Source organism: Solanum tuberosum, unplaced genomic scaffold (genome assembly GCF_000226075.1).
Source record: "Solanum tuberosum cultivar DM 1-3 516 R44 unplaced genomic scaffold, SolTub_3.0 scf00461, whole genome shotgun sequence".
NCBI classification, from domain to species: domain Eukaryota; kingdom Viridiplantae; phylum Streptophyta; class Magnoliopsida; order Solanales; family Solanaceae; genus Solanum; species Solanum tuberosum.
The window spans coordinates 283,072-309,180 of record NW_006239387.1 but is presented as its reverse complement, the minus strand read 5'-3'; the positions used below and the strand labels follow the sequence as shown (position 1 = coordinate 309,180).

General features: G+C 34.4%; 4 protein-coding genes across 7 annotated transcripts in view; 1 reads left to right on the top strand and 3 right to left on the bottom strand.

Annotated features, from left to right (window-relative positions):
* Positions 1-1,049: 1,049 nt before the first annotated feature.
* LOC102595838 (radial spoke head 10 homolog B) lies at positions 1,050-3,531 on the bottom strand. The gene is made up of 3 exons (XM_006363839.2): positions 2,241-3,531; positions 1,540-1,768; positions 1,050-1,417 (listed from the first exon to the last, which is right to left on the bottom strand). Exons 1-3 carry the CDS (start codon positions 3,110-3,112, stop codon positions 1,259-1,261), a joined length of 1,260 nt encoding a protein of 419 aa, XP_006363901.1. The 5' UTR covers positions 3,113-3,531; the 3' UTR covers positions 1,050-1,258.
* Positions 3,532-7,958: 4,427 nt separating this feature from the next.
* Positions 7,959-10,035, top strand: LOC102595510 (60S ribosomal protein L15-like). The gene is made up of 4 exons (XM_006363838.2): positions 7,959-8,066; positions 8,227-8,393; positions 9,332-9,529; positions 9,645-10,035. Exons 1-4 carry the CDS (start codon positions 8,063-8,065, stop codon positions 9,888-9,890), a joined length of 615 nt encoding a protein of 204 aa, XP_006363900.1. The 5' UTR covers positions 7,959-8,062; the 3' UTR covers positions 9,891-10,035.
* An 87-nt stretch (positions 10,036-10,122) lies between these two features.
* Positions 10,123-18,343, bottom strand: LOC102594965 (histone-lysine N-methyltransferase ASHR1). 2 transcript variants are annotated; one of them, XM_006363836.2, is made up of 14 exons: positions 18,137-18,343; positions 17,902-18,038; positions 17,626-17,766; positions 15,295-15,349; positions 15,060-15,178; positions 14,680-14,768; positions 14,529-14,610; positions 13,811-13,915; positions 13,644-13,734; positions 13,432-13,551; positions 13,005-13,111; positions 12,760-12,829; positions 11,772-11,835; positions 10,123-10,689 (listed from the first exon to the last, which is right to left on the bottom strand). In XM_006363836.2, exons 1-14 carry the CDS (start codon positions 18,234-18,236, stop codon positions 10,527-10,529), a joined length of 1,443 nt encoding a protein of 480 aa, XP_006363898.1. In that variant the 5' UTR covers positions 18,237-18,343; the 3' UTR covers positions 10,123-10,526. The 2 variants fall into 2 exon arrangements, with proteins under 2 accessions (XP_006363898.1, XP_006363899.1); XM_006363837.2 differs by having other exon boundaries at positions 17,632-17,766.
* A 2,032-nt stretch (positions 18,344-20,375) lies between these two features.
* Positions 20,376-26,109, bottom strand: part of LOC102594421 (sister chromatid cohesion protein PDS5 homolog A) — a 30,512-nt gene continuing 24,778 nt past the window's right edge. For 2 of the 3 annotated variants that reach the window (XM_006363834.2, XM_006363835.2), the window contains exons 25-31: positions 25,978-26,045; positions 25,856-25,904; positions 23,882-23,968; positions 22,150-22,178; positions 21,440-21,540; positions 21,271-21,341; positions 20,376-20,773 (exon numbers count right to left, since the gene is read on the bottom strand). In XM_006363834.2, the coding sequence (XP_006363896.1) occupies positions 20,741-20,773; positions 21,271-21,341; positions 21,440-21,540; positions 22,150-22,178; positions 23,882-23,968; positions 25,856-25,904; positions 25,978-26,045 (438 nt within the window). In that variant the 3' untranslated portion in view covers positions 20,376-20,740. The remainder of the gene's footprint in view (positions 20,774-21,270; positions 21,342-21,439; positions 21,541-22,149; positions 22,179-23,881; positions 23,969-25,855; positions 25,905-25,977; positions 26,046-26,109) is intronic. The other variant, XM_015303670.1, reaches the window with a different exon arrangement.

Below are 26,109 nucleotides of genomic sequence, written 5' to 3'. Positions count from 1 at the left end.
TAATTCTACCCATTAACCCAATTAAAAACCCACACTTCTTCAACAATAGCCAAAACCAAATTCTAATTTGTCCCGTTATTCCTCTTCCATATTATCTACACGATTTTTTTCCACTTCCACACAGATTTCCCCTCTACTGTTACACATAAATTCACATTCATATTTTATTCAGCTTCAGATTTTACTGAAGATTGTAAATTTTTCAGTAATAAAACCTAAAATCTTGAAATATAAATTGATGGTTCTTGAAATTTTAGTATAGATAACTGTCAATTTGTCTACGATGATAGTGGGCTATGCAACATGTTTTCGTTATTATCCGTGTCACTTCGAAACGGGTCGTCTATATTGCCAGCTTAACCATGCAAAGATTTCTGCAATTGGGACTTCTTCAGCAATAACTAAAACCACACTCAAAATGAACATGCATGGAGATTGCAGGAAGATGAAGAAGTGTTGGGCTTTTTTAATTGGGTCAATGGATATAATTGTGAATGTTTGAGTCTAATTGCACGTAAATCAATAAAATTAATGATAAATTTAGTACAGTGATTTTATTGATACATAAATATAAGTTCAGTGATTTTATTGATACAAAAACATAAGTTCAATGATTTTAGTGAAACAAAACAAAGTTCAATGACTTTACCAGATAAATTCTCTAAGTTGAGTGATCTTTTGAGATATTAACTCCAAAATATTTTGATAAAGAAAGTAAAGCTTTTCACTTTTTTGATTTTTTGGAAAAAGGCAGCAGCCTTAAAAGAACAAAGAGTTCCAAGAATCTATAATTGAGATTTGAGAACACTACAAAAGGATAGCAATTGATACTCTCCCCTTTCCATTAAAGGCATGATTTTATGTTGCTTTGTTAATAAGATTATAAATTAAAAACCAAAACGTTATTAATTTTTCATCTTAACATTTTCCTATAAATAAATTAGGGTAACTTAATCAAATAATTATTGAGTATCTAAATTCAAATAAATTACTCATTATCAACCTGTGAAAGTATTTATAGTCAAATAAGCGTCTAACTTGATGTTTACAGTAAACCAATAAACGAACACTTATCTTCTATATACATATACGATTGAAAGAGTGTATATACAAGTTATAATTGTTTGTCAACTAAAAGTTACAGCATTAAACTCAACCTCTAGCAGGCATTTTGCCAGCCAGGGTGGCTTTGGAATATTCATTCAATACTTTGCATACCAATAGCAGTACTAAATTTACATTTATCAAACTTCAATTGTTAAGTGTCACAAAATTTTCCATGCATCCTGTTTTGAACAGCTTTGATAGCAGCAACTCGGGCTGCAGTGGCAGCTCTGTTTGCTGCTATCACTGCCCTGTTCACTTGATCATCAACCCTACGTATGTTAATTGCATTCTCTGCTGCCTTTCTACTAGCCTGCATCAAAAAATCAGCAAGATTACGACAAGTCAATGTTTGAGCGGTTGCATATGTTGATAGGGACTACACAAACTATATGAATCTTCGTTGATCATGTTGGGACTAGAAATAAATTTTACCTGAACAACTCGAAGGACGACATCAGTAAGTGGGGGCAATGGAGTATTGAGATTACCAGAGGCCCATTCACCACACCTTGTGTCACCATTTCTAAATTTGTACATTCCGTAACCTTGCTTACGACCTTCATGCCATGACCCTTCATAGCAATGCCCGTTGGCAAAATGATACACACCAAAACCATGAATCTTGTCACCGAAATATTCCCCTGCATATCGATCCCCATTCCTGCACCAAATCCAATGAAACACCAAGTTGCTTATGAAATACTTCCACTCAATATTCATAAATGCTAAAACAATCAAGAACTAGACAAAGACAAGAACTTCATTAACCGCACTTTAAAGGGAAAGAACTTCTGAGAAAAATCCAAATATACATAATTTAGTTTGGACTTGATTGATGCTAAGAAATTCACAAAATTCAACAGACGGTAAACAAAATTATCACTAATTGATGAATGCAATGGGATATCACATATATGATGGACGGTCTCCTTATAAGATTTGGACTTATCATTTCTCACTTTGAGCTAGTTTTTGGAGCGTGAGTTAACTAGTTTGACACTGATCCTATCTGTAAATCTGACAGACTAAATCGAAATCCTAACAAAAAGACCGTAAGGATTCGAATTTTTAGATACGAACAAGGATCTCCATGACAAACAAAGTTCAAATGAAGAAATTAATTTTTAATTTACCTGAAATGGTAAGAGCCGAGGCCGTGTTTTACGCCGCATTTGAATTCACCGATGTAAGAGCTGCCATCGGAGCAGCTCTGGAACCCAATTCCGTGACTCTGTCCATTACACCATTCCCCACCATAGATATCTCCATTGAAGAATTTGTAAACTCCATAGCCATGCCTCAGTCCTTGTCTATACTGCCCTCTATATTTGCTACCTCTAGCCCAGCTCTCTACCCCATACCCATCGTACCTCCCGTCAATCCAGTCACCTTCATATCTACTGTTCACAGAGTAAGTGTAGACCCCACTACCATTACACCTCCCCTTGTGAAACTCCCCTTCATACACGTCCCCGTTGCTGTAAACCTCTACTCCTTCTCTCACTTTCCCCTTCTCCTCTTTCACATCTAATTTCTGCTCCCCAATGAACCATTGCACTTTAACGTGCTTATTGGACACTAAACCAAGTTTCCTTCCATACCCATTACACGTCATCTTCAACCCATTATAACCCTGATGAATTGTACTCTTGTTCTTTCCGGCGAAGTAAAGCAAAATCGCAAAGAAAATCAGTACTAGAAGCAGATTCTCCGATATGGATCTGTCACCCCTGTTGAAGAAATAGAACAGAACGTAAACAGAGAGCAAGAAAACCGCTATAACAGGAGCTACCCTGCCCGTACCGGCACAGAAACGGAACGAAACCGATCGAACCAGAGTTGCGCCGGTTCTGTGGGGCTTCTGTTCTTCAATGTCCGGTTCATGATCATCTACCAATTCGTTAATAGAAGATACACTGTAGCTAGACGACCGGAGCATCGGAGATGATCGGAGAAGTGAAGAATGAGTCCTCGTAAGCTTCGCTTGGCTTTTCTGACCGTCCATTATTAGCTAATCTCTACCGTTGGATCACTGTTACATCCTGTATCTTGATGATATTCTTATTACGAACTGAAATGGCGGCTTCATCACTCAGGCAGGTAAAGTGCGCAGGTTAGGCAGTTGAAAGTGCGCAGGTTAAGCAAGCTTTGAAGTAGCGCAAAACGAGAAACAGAGAGAGCGTTGGTAGAGAGAGAAAGATAAACAGAGAGAGAGAGAGGAACAGTGTAAGGGATGATAGTGGACCGGATTTAAAGTGAATTTGTGGAGCCACTTTGATTTAATCTAAGCCGTAGATGTATTATATTCAAACGGCTGGATTTGAAGCCGCATATAGTTTTCTTTCTTTGGGCAGTTCCCTATTTTGACGGAATGATTTAGTCGTCGCATTTGTACGATCCACTACGATGTAAAATACTACTTTCTTTTATAATCTTTTTAGGACATTCCTCCTATTTTTTAGACGGAGTGATCTCGTGATTTTAAATTAAATATATTACTATAAATTGAAGAAATGTCCTAAAAGATTTAAATATATCATTTGATATATTAAAAATATAAATAGAACAAATGAATTGATATAAGCACATAGTTGTTAAATGAGCAGTGTGTTTTCAAGCCAAAGGTGAAATTTACTCGGATAAATCAAATATTCACTCTATTTTAATTTTTTTTGTGTTACTTTCTTTTTAATGAGTTTATGTTTTTTCCTCATCTTTCAATAAGTTTTTCATAGTCAGAGTGGTACTCAAGTGCTATTAAGCATAATAAGTAACAACTTTAAAAAATGGTATATTTGGAAATTATGTAAAAGATACTAAAACTCAAAGTAATTAACAATTTTAAATATTTTGATATCAAATAAGAGGCTACAAGCACACAACACTTAACAATAACGTTATATTTTATTTGATAAAAACGTAAAAATAAGAATTAACAACTTAAAACATATAAAAAAATTGATTGACCCTCCAAATTTCATTTATGTCACAGGGATTTAGACAGATAAAGTAACATATATTGGATTCAAGCTAGGACAATATCTAATAGTAAAATATAACTTGGTAGTATGAAAATTATTTATACTAAAATAACTCTGAGATAATTTAATCTCTTCCCTAAAAATAAAATAAATGAAAGATGCTGCTGTATTGCAATATGAAGTTTCACATTCTTCATAAATAAATCTAAAATAACACACTGAAAACAAAAACTTACAAGAATGAAAATGATAACACGAGTCACTTGTTTGTAATCTACAATCCCTTTTAATTAAAAGGAGACCTCTTCTAATTTTAATTTTAATCTTTTTAGAGGAAAACCTTAACATTTCTAGAAAAAAATTAAACGGATACTAATCTAGTGTGAAATGACATTTAAGGGAGTGTTCGGTACGAAGGATCAAAAAATGTTTTTTTTTTTTTTTTATATATGATTGATCAAATTTTTTCTAGAAAAACAAGTTCCTAAAACACGAGAGGAAAATGACCTCCTTCGTGAAAGTAAAAAATTAAACAAGTTGAACAAATGACAATCCACATTCTTGATGATATATTTTTCATCCTTCAACACACTTCATCTTCACCCCCAATCCTCACACCCATCCTCGTGGCCCCCATCCCCACCACCCACACCCCTACTCGATCCCCACTCGACCTCCCATAGTATTTTCCACGAAAAATATTTTCCTTCCTATCAAACACTCTCAAGTCTTTATTTTCTTCCATTAGCGTAAAAGAGGAGGAAAGAGGACCACCGGAACTAGTTGCCAAGATTGATTACTTAGTCAAGCCAACACTTTCACCTTTTCATCAAAACGTTTTTTCTTGTTTGTCTTTCTCTTCAAACACTTCTAGTTTGAGTTCAGTTACATGAAAAATGACTCGAATTAGAACCACATACTTCAAAATTTCAGGAATTTTTGAACTACTTCACTAGTAAAAAATTCATGGTATTAGAGTCAGGTTCATCCCCGTTTGGTCTTTCGGTCTAGTTGAGCATGGGCGTGAAGGGGGTGTTAGAGTGAGTAAAAAGTCACACATTGGTTGGAGAATGAATTTGTGGTCTCTTTGACTCTTTATATGGACTTGACAATCCTCCCTTCATGAGCTGGTTTTTGGGGTTAAGTTAAGTCAAGTGTTATATCTTTTACATTTTAGCTAGAATACTTTTGTTCAAATTTTATTTTAATAGCTAAATATCAACATATGATCCAGAAATTGGTAATTCGAGAATCAATGCCTTAGGTTAAATATTCACGAAAACCTATGTGGTCGATGCAATTAAACCTATATACATTTTTTTAAAGAGATTATTTAGGGTAAAGAACGCTTGTACTCTAAAAAAGATAAATTATTTAAAATCGACTATTCTTTTACTTTCATATTCATATTTTTAACTACTAATTCACATTTACTGCTTGATACCATCAAAATGTATATATATATATAGTATCAAAGAGGAAGAAACAATGTTTCAGTGAAAACACTACTAAGTTACTCCTTGATACTATCAAAGTGTGTGTATATATATATATAATATATACTGTGATCGTATCAAAGAGGAAGAAACTGTAATTCAATGAAAACACTACTTAGTTACTCCTTAATACTATTAGAGTATATATATACTCTGATGGCATCAAGAAGGAAGAGACATTAATACCATCAAAGTATGTATATATTCCGATGATATCAAGGATGAATAAGCAGTAGTTCAATGAATAAAACAAAAGGGCACTTGCGTAAATAGTTTGGGTCATAGGTCCAATCAAAATAAATATATTGAATTAGGTCCAATTTAAATAAATACTTTGTCTATTTGATTCAATTCGTAAAGTTTTCCCAATTATTTAACATGTGGCCAGTATTTACAAACTTCAGACAAAAGGCCCATCGATTGCACAAGCTTTTCATCTTTAAGCTCATCGTACTTCTCACCAAAGGACCACTTTTTTCCAACTAAAAAGCACCTTAGAATAGGTACATGAATTTACAAACCAAAGGCAACCAAGATTTTCAATTTCTCAAAGTACAACCTTTACTAACGAGTTGAAGTAAGGAAAGCACTAATGGGAATCACACACGTCGCATATATGCAAATTTAGTTTCCTTGGGAGGCTCGTATACTTTGTTACGTTAACTTCAAAAGAATAAGTTGTGTTGAAATTGATTAAATTTCGTGGAGTTTATTAAGATATATGGTTTAGTTTTATACTTAGTTTTATGTATAAGCTGGAAAGTAATTACAATAGCTGAGCTGTCAAAGTTAGTTAGAAGGATATGCTGAGCTGTCAGAGTTAGTTGTATCAACTGAACATTCTAGAAGTTGATTTCGAGCATCTAATTAGTTAGTGTTAGATTATTTTTTTCTCATCATGTATATAATGTTGAACGCTTAGCATGAATGAATTAATTTTCATTTCCCCAAATTACAGATTGTATATTCCTCTCTGTTCCTATCCCTCAGTTTCAGTTTTTGCTCAAGTGTTCATCAATGGAGAACTGTGATTCTCCTCAGTTCAACAGAGTTCATAATTGCATAAAAGGAGTCAAAGTAATTGTTGCGGCAGAGATGATGTAAGATGAGAAGTGATTTTCAAACCCTATTTGGTATTCAAAATCAGAGGGAAAACTACAACAATGAAAGTTAGTTGTTATATTTGCACTCCCTTTTTATGGATATAAATTGCCTATTGAGACATGAGATGCGTGGAGTTTCAAATTATAGTCATATATGTTTGAAATTCAATTATATATGTCCAAAATTAATGCAAATATACTTGAAATCATGTATAAGTATATGAAACTTAGATTTTGGCAAGCCAAACTTCGAACAAAAATATTAAAAATTAGGGCCTGAGATTTGCCAAGCTTTAAGGAAAAAGGTTGAAAGTTTTGGCCTGACTAATTGAGGTCAAACTTTAAGCAACAATATTAGAATTCAATTAGGCATTTGCTATACCTGAAGCTACTTTGAAATGGCTAAAGTTGCTAACAACTATAATTTAAATAATAGTCCCGAAATAGTTAGTTGTGGACTTTCCATTTGTGGCTTAAAACCTGCCCATTTTTAATTAAACTAGAAGATTAAAATAATTCAACCCAGACAAGCACCAACAATTAAGAGAGTCTTTGAATTGACTTAAAAGCTAATTCGTTTTTAATTTTGTGTTTGACAAATAAAAAAGTGCTTCAAATAAGTTAAAATTTACTTAAAATTGATCCCCCTACTTTTTTTTCTTTTTGACTTAAAAATGCTATGTGTTTGACCAACAATTTTACTTTTTTATGATCCCTCCTCTTCTTACCTTTTTTTTTGCTCCCTCTTTTCTTCCACTTTTTCCCTCTTCTTGCTCTTTCTTTCTTTTTTGTTTAATCTTCTATTATTATTCTCCTTCTTTTACCTTCTTTTTTTCTTATAAATAATTTGTGGCAAAAAAAATATAGTCATTATTATTTATAAATATAATTGAAAAAATATCTTAAATTTTTCATATGCTTTATAAAAATTATGTTTTTTTAAAAATAATTTACACATATAAATTAACTTATATAATCAATTTATATTGAAATTGAATTAGAATATAATTTGATATTAATTCTTAAAAATAAAAACTTATAATAATTAGCATTTTACAATGTTAAGGATAGGTCAAACATTTAACAAAAAAATGCTTAATAACACTTGTGTATCAAATATATCAATAGTTTTTTTTATAATCAAAGTACATAATTGCTTATTTTTCTTTAAAAAATTTAGCCAATCCAAACGGGCTCTTCTACACAAGTGTCCACATGGTAGAAACTCTATTTTGAACGATGGGCCGATTGGGCTGGCGTAGCCTAGTCCAGTCCAGCCCAGGAGGTCGTTTAAAAACCCCGCCTCTCACAAAACCCTAAAGCCGAACTTTGGCGAGAATAGCTGAGTAGGAGCAGAGAGTTTCGCCGCACTACAATGGGTATGTATCTCAATCAATTTCATTCAGTTTTCATGACTACTGTATCTGTGTTTGATTGTATGTTAAATATCATATGTAATGGTTGAAATTGCTGGAAACGCAAATGCAGAGATCTGACTGCTTTTTTTGGAAAATGACTATGGTTGATTTGTTTATATAGGCGCCTACACTTACGTGTCAGAGCTATGGAGGAAGAAGCAGTCCGATGTGATGAGGTTCTTACAAAGGGTGAGGTGCTGGGAGTATCGCCAGCTTCCATCAATAGTGCGTGTTACTAGGCCTACTCGTCCTGACAAGGCACGACGTTTGGGTTACAAAGCCAAACAGGTACTTTTTTTTTTTTACTATGGTTTGGTGATGCTGAGTTGAGCTTAAATCCAACTGATTCATATATTTATTCCTGACTTGCTTGAGATTGAGGCGAATAAGTTGTTGGAATGCTTCTCTATCCTTTGGTATTTTGGTGATTGATATTCGACAGTGTTAATTGCTGAAACTTTTGAGTCATGTGCTCATTGCAACCTTTTATCAATATCATAGGATGTACTAAGTTTTTTGAATCCACAACTGTTGAAAGCTTGTTCTTATCGATAAGATTAAAATGAAATCGGATCGGTCTGGTAAAACGTGAGTTTGAGTTTTCTAATGAGATACAATACTTTCAATTTTTTCTATGTTCGGTTGCTTAAGTTCATTTGAGAACACACAAAAACATTTTTTTTCAGCAAGTGGAGTGTTCTACATCGACTGTGTCCCTCCTCACCATCCAACATGCCATAACTTTACCCCATCCTCTAATCCACATCCCCACCACACCCTCCTAATCTCAACCCCCATCTCCCATAATATTTGCAATATCTTTTGCTTATGTACTGAAAACGACAAAGAGGTTAGAAATTCACTTATTTTCTTAGAAAGCAATTTCCATGGACAATATTTTTCCTTTGTACCGAACACACCCTAAATCTGTGTTCCCTTTCATTGTCTCTTCTTATTGCCCCTGTAAATAATTGTAGCGCAGTATATGTAATTTTTGATAACAGGTCTGTGCTATGAAAATTCATTGTCGTCTATGTGAAATTTCTGGATGCATGGGACCAATAAATGAATTGCAAATATTTTTTTCCTGTACTGCATGCAATTATTTATGACATTTCTAAATTAGAACTAGCAGTCTATTGTCATTACTTATTTTCATTGTATCGTATCATTGGTACCTTCTATTTCTGATTTTGATTTATATCCATGTACCATAATATTCACAGGGCTATGTGGTTTACCGTGTTCGTGTGAAGCGTGGTGGAAGGAAGAGGCCTGTATCCAAGGGTATTGTGTATGGTAAGCCTACCAACCAGGGAGTTACCCAGTTGAAGTTTCAGCGTAGTAAGCGATCTGTTGCTGAGGAGCGTGCTGGTAGGAAATTGGGTGGTCTTAAGGTCCTCAATTCTTACTGGATCAATGAGGTATCTGTCTCTTTGAGCTCATTTCATAGAAAGCAATTTCTTGCCTTATAGACTAATAAGACAATGGAACTGAGTAATACTCAAATAATGTGCACATTGACATTGTTGATTGCAGGATTCAACATATAAATACTTTGAAGTGATCCTGATTGATTCAGCCCATGCTGCTATAAGGAATGACCCAAGAATCAACTGGATCTGCAACCCAGTGCACAAGCATAGAGAGCTTCGTGGACTGACTTCAGCTGGGAAGAAATACAGGGGTCTCCGAGGAAGAGGACACTTGCACCACAAGGCAAGACCCTCAAGAAGGGCAACCTGGAAGAGGAACCAGACTCTGTCTCTACGCCGTTATCGTTGATCTGCTTAGAGTTTTTCAAGGGTTTCTTATTGTATTGTTCACGACTGTAGTCCTTTCTTTTTTGAAATCAAGTTCTGAGAAACTTGGTAGAACAGCTCAATTTGTGCAATGGATGATAGATGATAATGTTATACTGTTATATTTATTTGGTTATTTTAGATGCTGCTTAATGTAGTTCTTTGTTTTGGTAACTAAACTGATTGTAAGAATCACCAAGAGACCATTACAAAACTGTAGCCAAGCTAACACAACTTGTCAGCCTCTATCAAAAACCAAAGAAGTAACAAATAGTTAGCCAATGCAGTAAATGGTCTAAAAATATATAAATAAATTACTACTCTACATAAGGAGAAACATACCTTACACCCCTTGTATCAATACTCAAGTGTATCTTATAATAGAAGAAACTGCAAGATAGCCTATTTCCCCTTACAATAGTAGTTCAATTACCAGCTAAAGGAGACTAGTATCTAGCAAGAAATCCGTTGTAATAATCAGGAAAGAAGGTCCGTCCTTTGTTGAACTGGTGTAGCAGAATTTTGTATATGTCGTTCTACAAGGCTTTCTGCATCCCCACCCTTTGTTGCAGAATTGTCTTCTTTAAGAGTTTATGCATCTGTGGATGCAGTTCAATAATCATTCTTCCTTGGATGAACTCTTGTAAGAGAGCTCCGCACGAGCTTCTTCTAACTTCACAAAAAGTTCCTCCATGAAAGTGGTGTTTGTTCCATGAGTAATTCGCAGTACCTCTGCTGCCTTGGCTAGTGATCTGTACGCTTCCTCAGTCTCACCAAGCCACCTGAAATTACATATCAGCACCACAGGATGATCATTAACGATATCACCACTTTCTTGAAATCCTATTGACCGGAGAAACTGCTTATCAACTTCATTAATAGTTTTTAAAGTCACATAGTTTTTACTTGATAACTTAAAAATCCCCGTGACCAATGACGATTCGAAACTTAGTGGATAAGTGTCCCCCCTCTACCCTTTTCCAGTTAAAATATCAAACAGTCTGTGGTAGGGTCGATCCATGACACGCACCTAACACACACATCAAGTTGCGCCAAACCAAAGCCTTACGGCATTTTGAAAGTCGCATAATTTCGTGCTGTCGATAAAGAAAATGTTGATCACTAAAAATCGTTGATGAATATACCAAAAAATAACAACAGGATTTGGCTTCTCTTGATGTTCATGTACTGCAACCAAGATCTAACAAAATAGAACAGAAGATGCCAGGAGGAGCAAATCTCCAAACCACAAAATCATTGCAGTGTTGCAAAATATATCTTATCAACTGAAAATGAAACACCCATAATTTCGTCTCCTCAAGTACTTAAATTCAATAGAATAAAATTTCTGAGTATACAAAGACAAATGTTCGGGAAAGACAAATATACCCCGAACTATCATAAATGGTCAATACCCTCCGTTATACTTTAAGGTTACTCATAACCTTATGCTCTAGCTTTTGGGATGTGTATACCATTGTGGCAGACAGAGAGACACGTGGCATCATCTACGGTTTACCCGAAATTATTTTAATTTTCACCTACAAATTAAAACCCACCCATCTACCCATAAACCAACCCACCCATGACCCGAATAATTTAAACACTCACACCCAAATTATAACCTAAAAGACGCTTCACTCGTCCTCTCACTTACACTCCATACCATAATTGAACTTCCCCAGGCCTTTAGGGGCATTGCCACAATTTCACCAGATATTGACATGTGCAAGATGCTTGTGCAATATTGCAATAGGATATACAAGATCTAAGCATATTTCTCTGACCAACATGAAATAGGAAAAAGATAACTGGCAAAGCAGAACATACGACACAATTAATAGAAAAAATCAAAAGGTCTAACCATTCAAGTTTTCCACAAGTGTAATATTGCAGTCCGAGTAAAGGATGACATTCTGGATAAACTCCTGTTAAAAGAAGAAATATTACAATATGGAGAAAGCACGTATACCCAATAACCATATTTGTCAGAACGCTGAGCAAAACTATTGGAAAATGGAACTTTAGAGCATGACTAAGTTCACTTAATTTGCTCACTTACTAATCTATGTTTTTATCTTATGTCCAAAATTATCATCTTTTATTATTTTGGTGTTCAGAAGTAATTTTGTGTTTATTCGTGAAGAAGTGATGTTTTAATTATAATACTAATAAAGTTTATTGATATTTTTTTACGGAGGTAAATTGCATAGTATGATAGTAATATATGTTTAGAAATTGTGATCCTTTGATTTTTTGAAAATTAAGATGTCAGAGTTAATTTGCATCTCATAATAGCTTTAATATCATTGGATTATCTATACTTATTAAATCATATTAGACATTTTCTTTTCTATGAATTGCTTTAATCATGTTTTTAATATTATTAATGTATTTTTTTTAAATTTTGTGTTGTTATACAATTTTACTATATTATAAATTGAAAAGTTAAAGATCCATGAGGCTTACACCTCGCCTCATGTCCCCACCTTTTAAAACATGGGTGCGGACATCTGCATTTTGCGTTTTCTGCACCCCTTACCCCAACCCCCACTGCAACCCCACCTCTTGGACCTACGTTTTACTTGCATACCGAACACACAAAAAAAAGTAAGAAACCATTTGTTTTCCATCGAAAACATTTTCCTCCGTACCAAACACAGCCTAGATGTTGTAGTACTTTCTTATAGTAGAATAGTGATGAAATATTGAAGCATATAGGGTTCAGAAAAAGTAGTTTTTAAGTGAACCTGATTTACTAGTATATTATTATGCCACATTGCCAAGAGATAGCATTGATATGGTGGCTGCTGAATAGAAATATCATGAACCTTTAGGTAGTGCCAACTTACTTTGATAAACTGGAATAGTTAATCTGCAATACTTCAGTGCCTCCTTCCAATCTTGCAGCTCCATCAATATCTAAATGAATAAATATCCATATATCAGGTTCAATAAAATATCAAGAGAATGTTGGAATAAGATTGATGTCAATATCTTCAAAGGAAATCAAAAAAGAGATTTCCTTAATAGAATCACCATTCAACATGGCTGGAGAACATTCTTCTGATAGACACTACATTAAAGGTAATCAAACCTTTAAGAGATTCTCCCGCGTGCGCATCAGATTGATCGACAATGGATGGTACAGCTTCAATTGAAGTGTCTCAATCATCTTATACATTACACTAACATCTTTGTTATCTGTATTCTGTCAAAGAGTTCTCTTTTTCCAAAAAAATAAAAAATAAAAATAAATATAATCTTTAAATTTAATTGATGGAACATGTCAGCTCCTCAATTCTATACCAAATCAAGTAAGACTGATCAAAAGTGAATCCTCTTATGGCGTAATATAGCTCGTGCTGACTTAGAGGGAAAACTATTAACTCAACACATTGTTAGAAGTAGTATTAACATGATGTTTATTCTAACATTAGTAGAATATCTATATAAGACTATTATATAGATTTTACAGATAGTAACATAGATTAGACATTCTTAGTGCTAACTTCAGAGGATACGTCCACATGAAAGTGAAAACGAAGCCTTTTCTGACAGTGATTGGATTTCATGAACAGTATTCTTTATTTCTTCCTTGTCCCTAACGAGTCCACATAATTGGCATGTGAATCCTTTATTACCTGCAAAAACAAGAAAAGGAGAAGTCCTTGGTAAACCAAATCATGATCAATCTTGCAGGTTTAAGATGAGGTTTGAGACAGGGATCATATACCAGAGTCACGAAGCAGGAAACCACTGCATTTCTTGTCCTTGCATTTATAACCCTCCAGAACTGCACTTTCTTGGATATCATCATTTTGGCCCTTAGAGTAGTTTAATAAGTTTGTGAGCAGAAAAAACTTATCATTGAACACTAGTTAGACTAGGTAATGAACATACCAACTTGATGCAGCGAATGCAAGTGCAGGAGAAAAGGTACTGTTCTTTAAGAGCCTTTTGACGAGTTGCAGTGGTTCCAGCCATTTCTATATAACTTATTGATACCTTTTGGAAGCCAATCAAGTAAAGCAGAAAGTTAGTGATTGCTAGATGTCGATAACTTGTGTTTTTAATTTACTGCTTGGATATCGGTAAATAACATATTGTCAAATTTAACACACTTCTACAGTAATGAGTGTCAATCTCCAATATTAACCAGTGGAAACCTTTTGCTTATGACGTACAAGATAACAGAACCATTGGAATCTAAGCAACCATATAATCCCCTTCAATGACGTGCACCACTATTTCTACAATCTCATTGAACTCCATGTAGATGTTTAAGTGCTCAAAAAAGCAAACAACAATCATACAGTAATTAGCTTCTTGAAAGATGCTCAAGAGTCAACGACAAAGATCTCAATGATTGCTGATCATGTAAATCATCATGACTACAATCTACATGCATATCATTATCAGTTATCCTTCTTACTAAATTCGTCAATATAATCCTTACTCAAAATTAGAGGTATTGGTCAAAGGAAGCACTTCCAGAGATATCAACCTGTGGTTGGTTGATTTGCATCTTATTTAGTTTTCAGAATGATGACATACTTTCAATTAGTGAAAATTTAAACTCATCGAATTGACCAAAATAATTTGGAAAACAATGTATTACCTCAGTACCTTTGGGTATATGCTGCACCGCTCGGACAACAGCCATTCTTCCCTCAAATATTAGAACCGAATTCGGCAAACAACTATAACACGAAAAGTCCACTTAGAGGAAAACGTTATACTAGCTGACATAAATTTATTGGAATAATTACCTATGGTTGATTATAGAAACCACCGGATAAAGGCCTGTCCCCAGGGGTTTCAGTTCAGCATCACAAATTGTATGTGCATTACATGAAAACTGCACATCCCCAGAAAAGACAACAGAGAAACATCAGGTTACACAAGGAATTTTGTAAGAAAAAGGATTAGATGCTTCAAGACAAGTGATTGAGGGAAGACTTCAACCACGTTGTCCTGTAATTATCGTGAAATAAGAGTGAGTCATACCGAAGGATTTGAACATTAGAAACAATATAGCCCAGACATTATGCATGGAACGGGCCGATGCAGCATATATTTTTTTTCCTGGGGCAAGAAACGTATAGTTTCGAGACATATCAAAAGAGAAACTCTGTTCCACAATCTATACCTTAGAAAAGTTTTCTGCAATCTCCTTTACATTGATCTCGGGCCATTGAAGAATCAGACTGACAAGGTTTGCCATCTGAGCATACAAAACTAGTTGTTTCTCATCAATATCAGTCATATCTATGGAAACAAACTTGTCAAGAACAAAACAAAGTCAAAGACGTGGCAAATATAGACCTTACTTCATCATTCAAAATTATATCAGAAACTCTCAAGTATAAGCTACGCAAGGATACGAGAAACCAAGGATTCCACCAGATTGTAATTGTCCATGACTGTAATTGGAATAACCTGGCAGTGAAAGAGTAGTTATGAGCTTCATGCAAAACCAATAGATACTACAAATAGCAAGACTATTTTTCATGACAAGGCTGGAGGTCGAGAATGACAGATCCAACAAGCGTAAGAAGATAAATTAGAGTTGGTTAGGACCAAGTTACGCAGAACTATAATGTCTGAAGTGATTAACCTGCTTGCACATATATTGCAGCTACTTGGGAAACTTAACTACTTCTATCTAGCAAATATTGAGGTTTCCATGGTTCTGAAACAATTATTTGAGTTTTCTAGCCATCAATTATTCCAAAATGCTTTTAGGATGTAAGTTTAGGTACTTCCATGCTCATATAAAGATTTTACACTTTGAAGGAAACTAACGGAAGGAGGTATAGAAAGGTAAAATATAAGAGATGACATAAATTGATTCTCTTTTCACTACAGACTCTCTTCCCTCCTAAAAGAAAGAGAGGTATCAGCTGACCGAAGAGAAATATTTTTTTTTCTCACTTCAATTTCCTTCATTTTTTCTTTTGTCAAACCAAACCAGGAAATGGGAAACTTAGGGCCTGTTTGTCCATGATTTCATATTATAATTTGAAATAATTGATTTGAAGTTGAAATTTGTTTGGACGTGCAATTCAGATCTCAAAAATGTACTTGTAAACATGGAAACCTCACAATTTGTGAAAGCTGTCAAAACTTTCTCAACTCTTAGTCTCTTATACAATCTTACCAAATGAGAAAATCATAGTTCATAAACAAGGTAATCGAATTATTCTGTGGTGTCTCATTAATAAATCACATATCTCTATGTTCCTTTTTTTATAAACAAATGTTTTCGATTGCATGTTGTAACAAACTTTCAAATACACGTAATTTAACAAAGATCCATTGGTCCAATAAATCAACAATAATAGTAACTAGCTATTCTTTAATGCAATCCTCCCATATGGTACGAACAATCTCTCCACGTTTAGCATCGATCTTTTTTTGTAAAAATTTAAATTATGGTCTTTTTGGCAAACAATAAACGTATGAAGTTTCAAATATTAAAACTTTGGAAATCACAAACTTGAAATTGAAAGCCTACCTATTAGGTGAATTTGAGATTTGACATTAAAACTCAAATTTGAGCTCCAAATTGCATAGCCAATCACCTATTTAGACAACCTCCATTCCTTTTCATTCCCATTTTCAAAACAAACTGTCGGAATCTTTTCACTTTCTAAAAGTTAATGATGTTGGACTCCCTGTTTTCTTTTATGTACTCTCTTTGTGCCAATTTATTTATCATGCTTTCTTTTTTAGTTCCTACCAAAAACAAATTCATACTTCCTTATCTCATTTTTCCTTAATAAGATTTATAGCCACACACTATTCTTTGGCTTGTTTTAGATCAAGTATCAAAAATCTTTCTTTCTTTCGTAAAACTCCGCTCCCAGTTAAAAATCACCACATAAATTGGCACAGAGGGAGTAGATATTTCCTCAGCAATTCATATGATCAATGAAAAAAATAAGCTTTGTTGATTAGACTTCAGATTTTCAGCAGATCAGATAAAGAAGTGTTCTGTTTGAACCTGATCCTTTTCCCCATTACTGTATTCATGAGAAATGTATCAGGTCCCTTGGCAGGCCACATTTAGTTGTAAGAATATAATGTGAATAAAAGTAAAGCTGGTTATCTTGGTATAATGGCTCAATCAAAGACATGTCCGAGCTGGTGCAGACTTTCATAAAGAATTGAAAGGCTCCGAGGAATTAGACAGACTTCTCGATTGACTTTACCACATGTGTTATTACACAGAAAACCCTTCAACTCCATCCCATTTCAAGATGAATTACCAAGTAATTCCAGAAAGCAAAGACCTCATTTTGACTTACACATAACGAATATCACCACACTAACTCAAAAGAGGAAGCAAATATGTGTAAGCATTAAATCGAGTGATATCAATATTATCCATGTTACATTTACTCCTATTTCTTGAACTACCTAGAGTTCTCCGACATGCTACACTAATACATAATCAATGGAGCGTACTCTAAGACTGCCCGTAAGGATGTCAATACATCCCCTTTCATGTCTTGCTCGCTGCTTATACTCCAATACATTCACTCCCCCAAATGAATCAGATTTTGAAGCACAAACATAACACTTACACCAAATTGAAGTACCATATTAAACTCTAAAATTTAGTCAAATTCACTTCAGACTAGCAAACATTCACTGAATGAGAATATTAACTTAGTAGCAACTGAGTTATAAAAACAAGATAGCAGATGGACCTTGACCTTCTCATCTTGTAGTTTCCTCCGCAGATAAAGCTTAACCATCAATCTTATACTTGGCGTAATTGATTTTACCCTCTCCTTGTCAACCTTTGACAAGGCCTGGCATTCAACCCTATGCAACTTCCAATCCAACTTCTGCAATTCGCTTCACCATATTTATAAATTTCCCAAAGGAAAATTAAACAGACAAATAGCAAAGCTCCTTAGTTGTTGATATTCATTTATGTCTACAAATATCTAGAAATGAGGATTCAGCAAAATTTATTGAACCTGGCATGTGTTGCCACAGTAGCAAACTACTTGGCATGCAGAACATCTCTTAAGGTTATTTGAAGTGAAACACCATTCACATTTAGCTGATTTATTGGGAACTGAAACATATGGATCTTCTGATATAATCACTTCCCCTGTTATTATTCGAAAAATCCCATTTAGATGTTTTTGTTCCTAATTTTAGCAAACAAATAAGTTGCAAAGTAATTGAAAATTTGAATGGAAGTAAGACCTGGAAAGAAATCCCGAGTGGTGAAAAGGCAGCGACCCTTTTCCGGCACAGAAGAGACGGTGAGCCCTTTATCACTCAACGCTTCTTCTAATTCCTCCATCACAAATCTTCTTCTGCGGAATGCGGATTTGAAACTTGAGAGCTCGAGAATGTATACTTCAAGTCCTACTCCCTAAGAAAAATGTCAAATTTTACTGATGTGCCATCCGAAATTGCTCTTTTTTTTTTCTTTCTTTTATTTAATTAGACTTTAATCAGTGTTAGACCATCTCCAACCCTATTCTATTTTACTCTTCATTCTCTATATTTAAAGAGTAAAATAGAGAATGTCTTCTCCAATCACTCTCTAAAAAAGCTCTTCATTCTCAATTTATAGAGAGGTGAATAGTAGTTCTTCAAATTTGGAGAATTACTATTCACTTCTCTATTTCATTTTTTTATTATTTTAATATTATTTCTATTATTTGTAACTAACAAATTATTTTTCATATAAGGCTATTAAATAAATTTCTAATATTCGTAATTCTTTTTAAATACAGAACAACATTTTAAAAAATATATTATTTAATATATACTACTTTCATCCCGAATTAACAATATTTTAAATATTTTTTTTCAATTTTCGTCACTTTAAGAGATAATTTGATATTATTATTGATTTTTCACTATGAAGAATGCACAAAATTTAAATGATAAACTGAAAATTTTAATTTAAAAATACAATACATGAGATAATAATTTAAATACAAGATAAAAATACAATACATAACATAATGATTTTTAAAATCACAACAATAATTTAGTAATCCGGTAGGTCGTTTTCAGATTTAACAATATTCGGAAAAAAGATAGTGTATGATCTAGAGAATTGTTGTGTTTGTGATTGCGGTTGTGCTTGTTGATTTCTTTTTTCAATTTTTCGTAGTTGGTTCTTTAAAATTTACAATAAAATATAATTTTATATTTAATAAAGAATTTTAAAAAAAATTATATTACATGAAAATTATATAGGGTGATTATTTTGAAAAAAGAAAAACGTATTTATATTATGAAATAGAAATATAAATAATAATATAATATTGAGGAGAGAGAAGAAGATTCTTTTTTAGAGAGTAAAATAGAGAATTGAGTTGGAATTGATTGTCTGAAAAAATAGAAAACTCTATATTTGGAAAGTAAAATAGAGTGTAGGGTTGGAGATGGAATTCAAACAACAAAAATAATATCATTGATTTTTTACTTATTTTCTATTGTTTGGTAAATAAACAAAAAATATATATTTGCTCAAGGGTATTTAAACTTTTTCTAGCAAAAAAACCTTAGAGTGGGAGAGGGTGGGTGTGGAACCTTGAGGGATGGCGGGAGTGGGCCAGTCAAGATGTAGGGGTTTGGTGTGTTAAGTGTATAATGAAAATATAATGTTATTTATGGAACTTGTTTTCCTTGAGAAAATATTTATCAAAAAAATTGCGCTCTCCATACTAAACACACCCTTAAAGTTATTTTCAAATTAAAGCTCCTCTGAAATTCTTTGAAGGGTCGAGAACGAATGGAATGCTGAGTAAAATTGTTCAATTTCAAATTACAGAAAGACAAATTTGCTCGAGGTAGAAATATATAGCTATCAGCTTCAATCAATTATTGGATTTAAATGTACGTTTTATCTAATTGAAGTAAAACATATAGAAATTAGGTGAAGCGCATAAATTGATACAACAATAAATAATCTGACACAACCATGCATCCTCAAGTTTTGATGCATTAGGAAAAGAATACCACAGCCAATGAACTATCTATGAGGAGATTCTAGTTGAGATTCTTGACCGTTAGATTTGTAGGTTGAGAAATAAGAGAGTCGCTTCAGTAAAGGTTTTGTGGAGAAATTAGTTCTTAGAAGGAGCTACTTGAGAATGAGAAGCAACCATGATGGCCAATTGAAATCAATTGTACGTTTTAGTTGATTTTAACTTCTTCTTTTTTTTTATGATAAGGGAAACCCGTAGCCGCTATCCTTTGGATGCGCACAGGTATAACCCCTGCTCCTATGCAATAGCTCGCAAACCACATAGGAGAGATAACCCGCACTCGACCCAGAAGGCAAACATGAATAAGTAACTATATTTTGTGAAATAAACAAACATATACCCTTCAATGGAGTTTCTATCTTTTCATTAACCCAGTGAAAAGTAGTTCAGTCAAGATAACAGATCTACAGACTAAGACCTATCATTTAGTATTCTCGAATTCATTATGATAACATACATTAATATAGCATTTGGTAAATATACTTAAATGTGGGTTCAAAGAGTTTCCTCACTTGTATAAACACATCAACAGCAACATATTCACTATTTACAGAAATCATACACGGGGCAGGGGGGCGTAGTTTCACCATCTAAACACCAGGTTAATAAAAGCATCTCATTTAACTATCTATTCACAACAGCCAATTGTTAACACCTCTGCAAAGACTCAGCTATTTGCTAGAGGATCGCTGAAAATTAGGATGCAATCAGCCAAACATGTGCCTTCGCTGAGATGGAGAATGCTCAAAACAAAAATACTCAGCATGTTAGCCTTTAGTATATCTTTGTAAAAGTATAGTCAAACTCTTCTACTTCGAGTCCTTCTGGCAATCTGTAGTGCACCCAAAAAACAACTTTAGTGAACAGATGAACCGAAATAATTATTAACTTGTCTAAAAAACTTCCTAGATTAAAGATAAAAATTTAGAAGTCACAATGTCTAAACTGTAATTTATTAGAACGTTCTAGCATGCCTTCTGCAAAGCCATCTCTCTCTATAGCTCTGTCAATTATTCGAGGAAGGAACTAGCAGGACCTAGCTCTAAAGCTACTTCTTTTCTTTCTTTTTTCCTGATAAATATCCACAAAGCTTCAACAAAAACAGGAACAAAAAGAAAAAGATAAAAAGTTGGTGGGCGTGGAGGGGAGACTGGGTGCTCTTCTAATAGTGTTGGTAAAAGTTGATTTTGTTAAAGCAGAGTAAATACCATCCAAGAATTTGATTTACTAGTTTTTCCGTTCAGAAATAGCGACAACCATCTGAGCTAAAAGGAAGCTTAAAAAACAGCGAGCTGAAAGGAAACAGAGGAGAAAAAAGGTGAATCTTACAAGATCCTCATTCACATCGATGACCTCAGAAGCTGATGAGTCAACAAGAACACTCTCCTGATTCTTTAACTCTGAGGCAGAAAATAAAGAGAATCATAGAAGAGTAAATACAAACTTACTCCTCGAAACACCAGCAATAACATTTTTATAGATTAATAGAAGATCTTACCAGCTAAGGCAGTCCTTTTACTACCAATCTTAGATTTATCTTCTGACAAATCATCTTCTTGTTGAGAGACAGATCCAATCATATCTATATTTTTCCTTGGGCTATAAAATGAAGAGCATTTGTCATTGTAACTACAGTAGATCTTTTACAGGTCATGTTATAGCATCCACAACAGAATAAAAAGCAAAATTCAAGCATATGATGAGAACAATGTATGCTGTCCGGGCACTTACATGAATGGCAATATGGGTGAACATGATTTACATGATGAACTCATGAAATATCATTTCTCATGGAAGAAACAGACATAAAAAGCTGAGGACATAAGAATGTCTATGTTTCATATATTTTTCACCCCTTCTATGTAATATATATAACCCAGCCAGCATACAAGCACAAGCAGATGCTAATGCAATCCAGATTAAGATTACACAAAATGCATTACAGGACATCCAAATCCAAGGAAATTGTGACCGCATAAAAATGCTTCATATACCTGGTTTCATAAAATGAACACCTACATTAAGGAAAGTACCACTTACAAGTTAAATTGACTATCAAGCAGGAAATGGATTGCAAGTTGAAACAAAAAAATTCCATATTTGAACCTTGAAGAATTTTGCAGTGAATTGAAAACAGTCAAAGTTCATAAGAGAACATCACTTGATCCTTCTCCCCATAAAATAATCAGAAAAAAAGTAATAGCTCACCGGCATAATGATTGCAGACCACAAGAATCCTGCATATTAACTCAGTGTCAGGAAAAAATTTAACCCAAATTTGACCAGATCTTATTACTTAAAAAAAATAAAGAGCAGAAAATGGAGAACGAACTCGAAATGACAATGTGATTACTGTGATTGGAGAAAAAAGAAATGTCCAATTGAGAAGGTCAATAAAATTCTGATTCAGTTATGGATTTAAGGAGAATTTTTTCCAAAAATCTTTATGCAGAGGCAAATATGAGATTTACTAAACACAAATAAGCAAACTACTTTTGATATTTATTTTTTTGATAAAAGTTAAAGTTAGCAAACTACTTTTGATATTAACAGCTCAACCAAAAGTTAATTTTGTTGACAACAATGCAAGTTGAAATTTCTTTAAGATAGGCAATACAATCAAGAAAGATTCACATTGTCAAAATCGAAGTAAGGACAACAAAAATGTGTAGGTTCTACTTCATGTCGGAGTGTTAAACAGAAACTCTTTTGAGTTAAGCAAGACAAAGTATTCAACTAATATTTCACAAGTATAAATCAATTAATTTCAGGATACTGTTAGGTAGGAAATATTGCAATTAGGGAGGCAGCACAGGCCCAGGGACAAAGGTGTGGAAATGCTTGGCTCCAACTAAGGTTAAATGCTTCTCCTGGCAAGTGATCAAGAAAGCCTGCCTAACACATGAAGCTTTACAGAAGAGAAATTTTCAGATAGCCTCATGATGCTTCCTCGGTAATGAGGAAGAAAAGACTAACAACCACCTTTTTCTGCATTTGAAAGGTGACTGTTCAATTGTGGTCCCTTTTCTTTAACCTCACAGGAGTCACATGGACCATGCCTGAACATACATCAGACCTACTCAGCTGTTGGATCAGAAGAGAAGGTAGCAAAACACAGAAGCGATGGTGGAGAGTAATTCCTTCCTGCATCTGGTGGACAGTTTGGAAGGAAAGGAATGGAAGGTGCTTTGAGGACAGATTTAACTCCATGCAGAAGATTAAGGAGAACTGTATTACAAACTTCCATTTTTGGTGTAAAGAAGGACATGCAGATGATGCAGTTCAGTTGTTAGATTTCCTAGGATCCTAGTAATTAGTTTGAGTTTCCTAGGCTCATTGTTGATTATTTTCTTGGAGGTGGTCAGCATAGCCCTTAATGCTGAGGAATACAAATTACCAATTTTCAGAAAAGAAAAAAAGAAAAGAAAATATTGCAATTAGGATGTTGGAGCTTAAGATCAAATGAGTTACGGACACAAGTTTATAGCCAAATCCAAAGGTTAAACACAAAGGAAACATTCACAAACAAAATCAATAGCATTTTATATTGTATTTATTTTTTGAGTAGCATTGTATATTGTATTTAGCAGATTAGATAGTCATCAAAAGCCTTACCATTTTCCAATTTCAATGTCTTAAATAGCATGTTAATGCACCACTTTGCAGGTCTACCTTACATTAACCCTACAGAAAACCTTTACTATATTCAATGCAGTTCAAGTATATGATGGAACGTGATAAATATGAACGAATCATGCATATTAACCTACTTGTTCAAAGTTAGGAAAGGATCAGATAGATGGTTATAGCTAATTATACGCTGTTGCATAAGATATTGAATCTTAGATCTTCTATTGGAGGTTTGACTCATAACAACAAAACACATGAAACCTAATTCTGCTGGCTAGATAAGTTTAGTATATAGTGATGTTAGCATTACCTGGTCAAGCAAGGAATGGTTACTTAAAGTCCCCCAAATCTCACTATCCAAACTGAGAACCTCAGCTTCCCTGCTGTCACAGGTGATCTACATGTGCAAAATTTCCATTGTTAACCAACAGCAAATAAATTGTTTGTAACTATATCTGGATGGCAAATATTAGTTCATTTTTTCAGGAAAATGCTTTACATAAGAGAAAGCAACCCAACATCTGTGAATAAGTCAACAAACCGTACAAAAAAATACAATACAACTCTGATAATTCAACCACAATAAGCTCATTATCCGTGTCAGCAAAAAATGCAAAAGCACTTCAATCCAGTGTTTTGGAAGGCGAGGGGTGTCGAAGGCCCTCTTCACTGAGCAGTAAAATGGGAAACAGAGGTAGAAGCTTGTAAACAGAGTACAAAAACTGTGGCAGGAAGAAGCTGAGCAAGAAAAAGAAAGAAAAGAAAGAAGCAACTGGAAAACAGAGGAGAAAGCATAAAGAAGAAGAAAACAGAAGAAAGGAGAAGCAGGTATCTCAACAGCTGAACCCTAGCTCTTAAGTACCGGAAAACGAGATGATGCTGCCAGAAAACAGAGGAAGAAGCTGTGCTCTAAGTCAGGTGCGAAAGAGACCTAGCTTTCAAGTTTCATTTTAAAAAAAAAACATTGTTTTTCTCGCCTCGACGTCGCCTTACAGATCGTCTCTTGCCGGAAAGCAAAAAGGCTACAACAGGTCGCCTTGCCTCAGCGCTTAAAGCGAGAGGCAAGTGCATTGCACAACACTGCTTCGACACATACTATTGTTTCGTCTTAAAGAACTTTAACAATGTCAAGTTACTAAATTAATAAGCCAAAAAGCCTTCTTCTGACTTTGAATAAATCAATTCTTTAATACACAAGGAGTAGTGAAGCAGAATATACTTATTTCCAACAACACCCATGGCATCTGTTTTCTGACTTGTTAGCACTTTAGTAATGAGATTTATTTATTTTTTGGTAGATTAGTAAAGTCTCGCTTTTCTGTTGGAGCAAGTGCTTGCTAGGGAGTCACTTTTTTTTATCTTCATCTGAAGCTAACCAGTGTTATTACAGGAATGCTGACCAGAGAGAAGGCAGTCTCTCTCGTGAAAGATGACCCAACTTCTCTTTTTTCTTTATTATTTCAGTTCTCCTTTTCTTTGATGACCAAGAGGCTAGAAGATGGTAACCTCCGTGACAAGGGTATGGGAAGAGGTGAGGACTAGGAGGGCCTATTATTGATCTACATACCACTTTCCAGGTGACACTATGGTTTCCTTTCAAAAAGGAAGTTGATGGGAATGCAGACGTACTTACACTTCTGATTTTCTCTTGTTTTTCCAATTGGAATGCCTAAGAAGCCAATTAATAGTTTCTGAGAAAAATCTAAACCTTGATTATATCAATTGTCTAACTCTAGCAAACCTAGCACCCCCAGCAATTGCATACAACCCAGAGCCACCTCAGCCAAAAGCAATTCAGAATAAATTTCACCCACAGCTTTCACCTACTATCTTTTGTCTAGCTAATTGTCTTCTCTACTGAATATCTGTGCTCAAAACAATTATATTGTGATATATGCATTCATCTAAAAGTACAGGTCCCTCCAATACCAAAATCAGCAAGGGCTCCCTGTACCAGACCTTATATAGCTAAGAAACTTAGGCAAATCCTTCTAGGCTTTTTTAATTGGCGTTCAGTCCTCCTATTTGTTTAATAGAACAGTTGAGACAGCAAACTTGCAAAGCTCAGTTCTGGCAGGCCCTCCTTAAAAGGGTCAGATCAGAACCAGAAGTGACACTAACTAAGAATGCAGAACTAAACCAGGAAACTTTTCCTCCTAAGATACCCAGCAATGATCCTTATTTTTTCACAATTTCTGTTACAGGGTAACAAGCAACAGACAGATAGAACATTTCCTACACACTATTTAGCACGTCTCTTATATTTAGCAATCTTCTGACAGACCTTGAGGGAGTTGTTGCTAGAATCAAAAACCTCTGTGCTTCCAGAATAACTGCATCATCAAAACAGACATGTCATTTAAAAGTGAATGTTGTTAAATATACCAATATCAAAGAAATTCTCACCATTTATCTTCCGGAGTGCACAGTTCTTTATGATGCCTAATTAACTTTTCAGCATCATTTTTGCTTCCCTACACATCCAAGAGTTGGAACAAGAAACTCTGACTGAAAAAACTGAAAGATATGATAGAATAT

Excerpts from the sequence above, each read along its gene's own strand:
- LOC102595838 (XM_006363839.2), bottom strand. The coding sequence starts at position 3,112 with ATGGACGGTCAGAAAAGCCAAGCGAAGCTTACGAGGACTCATTCTTCA. Across the intron at positions 1,769-2,240 it reads CTCGGCTCTTACCATTTCAG|GAATGGGGATCGATATGCAG; the intron begins GTAAATTAAAAA and ends GATTTGGTGCAG. Across the intron at positions 1,418-1,539 it reads TCGTCCTTCGAGTTGTTCAG|GCTAGTAGAAAGGCAGCAGA; the intron begins GTAAAATTTATT and ends TTTTTGATGCAG.
- LOC102595510 (XM_006363838.2), top strand. Across the intron at positions 8,394-9,331 it reads TGGGTTACAAAGCCAAACAG|GGCTATGTGGTTTACCGTGT; the intron begins GTACTTTTTTTT and ends TAATATTCACAG. Across the intron at positions 9,530-9,644 it reads ATTCTTACTGGATCAATGAG|GATTCAACATATAAATACTT; the intron begins GTATCTGTCTCT and ends TGTTGATTGCAG.
- LOC102594965 (XM_006363836.2), bottom strand. The coding sequence starts at position 18,236 with ATGGAGGAATTAGAAGAAGCGTTGAGTGATAAAGGGCTCACCGTCTCT. Across the intron at positions 15,350-17,625 it reads TACAAGATGAGAAGGTCAAG|GTTATTCCAATTACAGTCAT; the intron begins GTCCATCTGCTA and ends TTTCACTGCCAG. Across the intron at positions 13,735-13,810 it reads GCATTCGCTGCATCAAGTTG|GGCCAAAATGATGATATCCA; the intron begins GTATGTTCATTA and ends AACTACTCTAAG.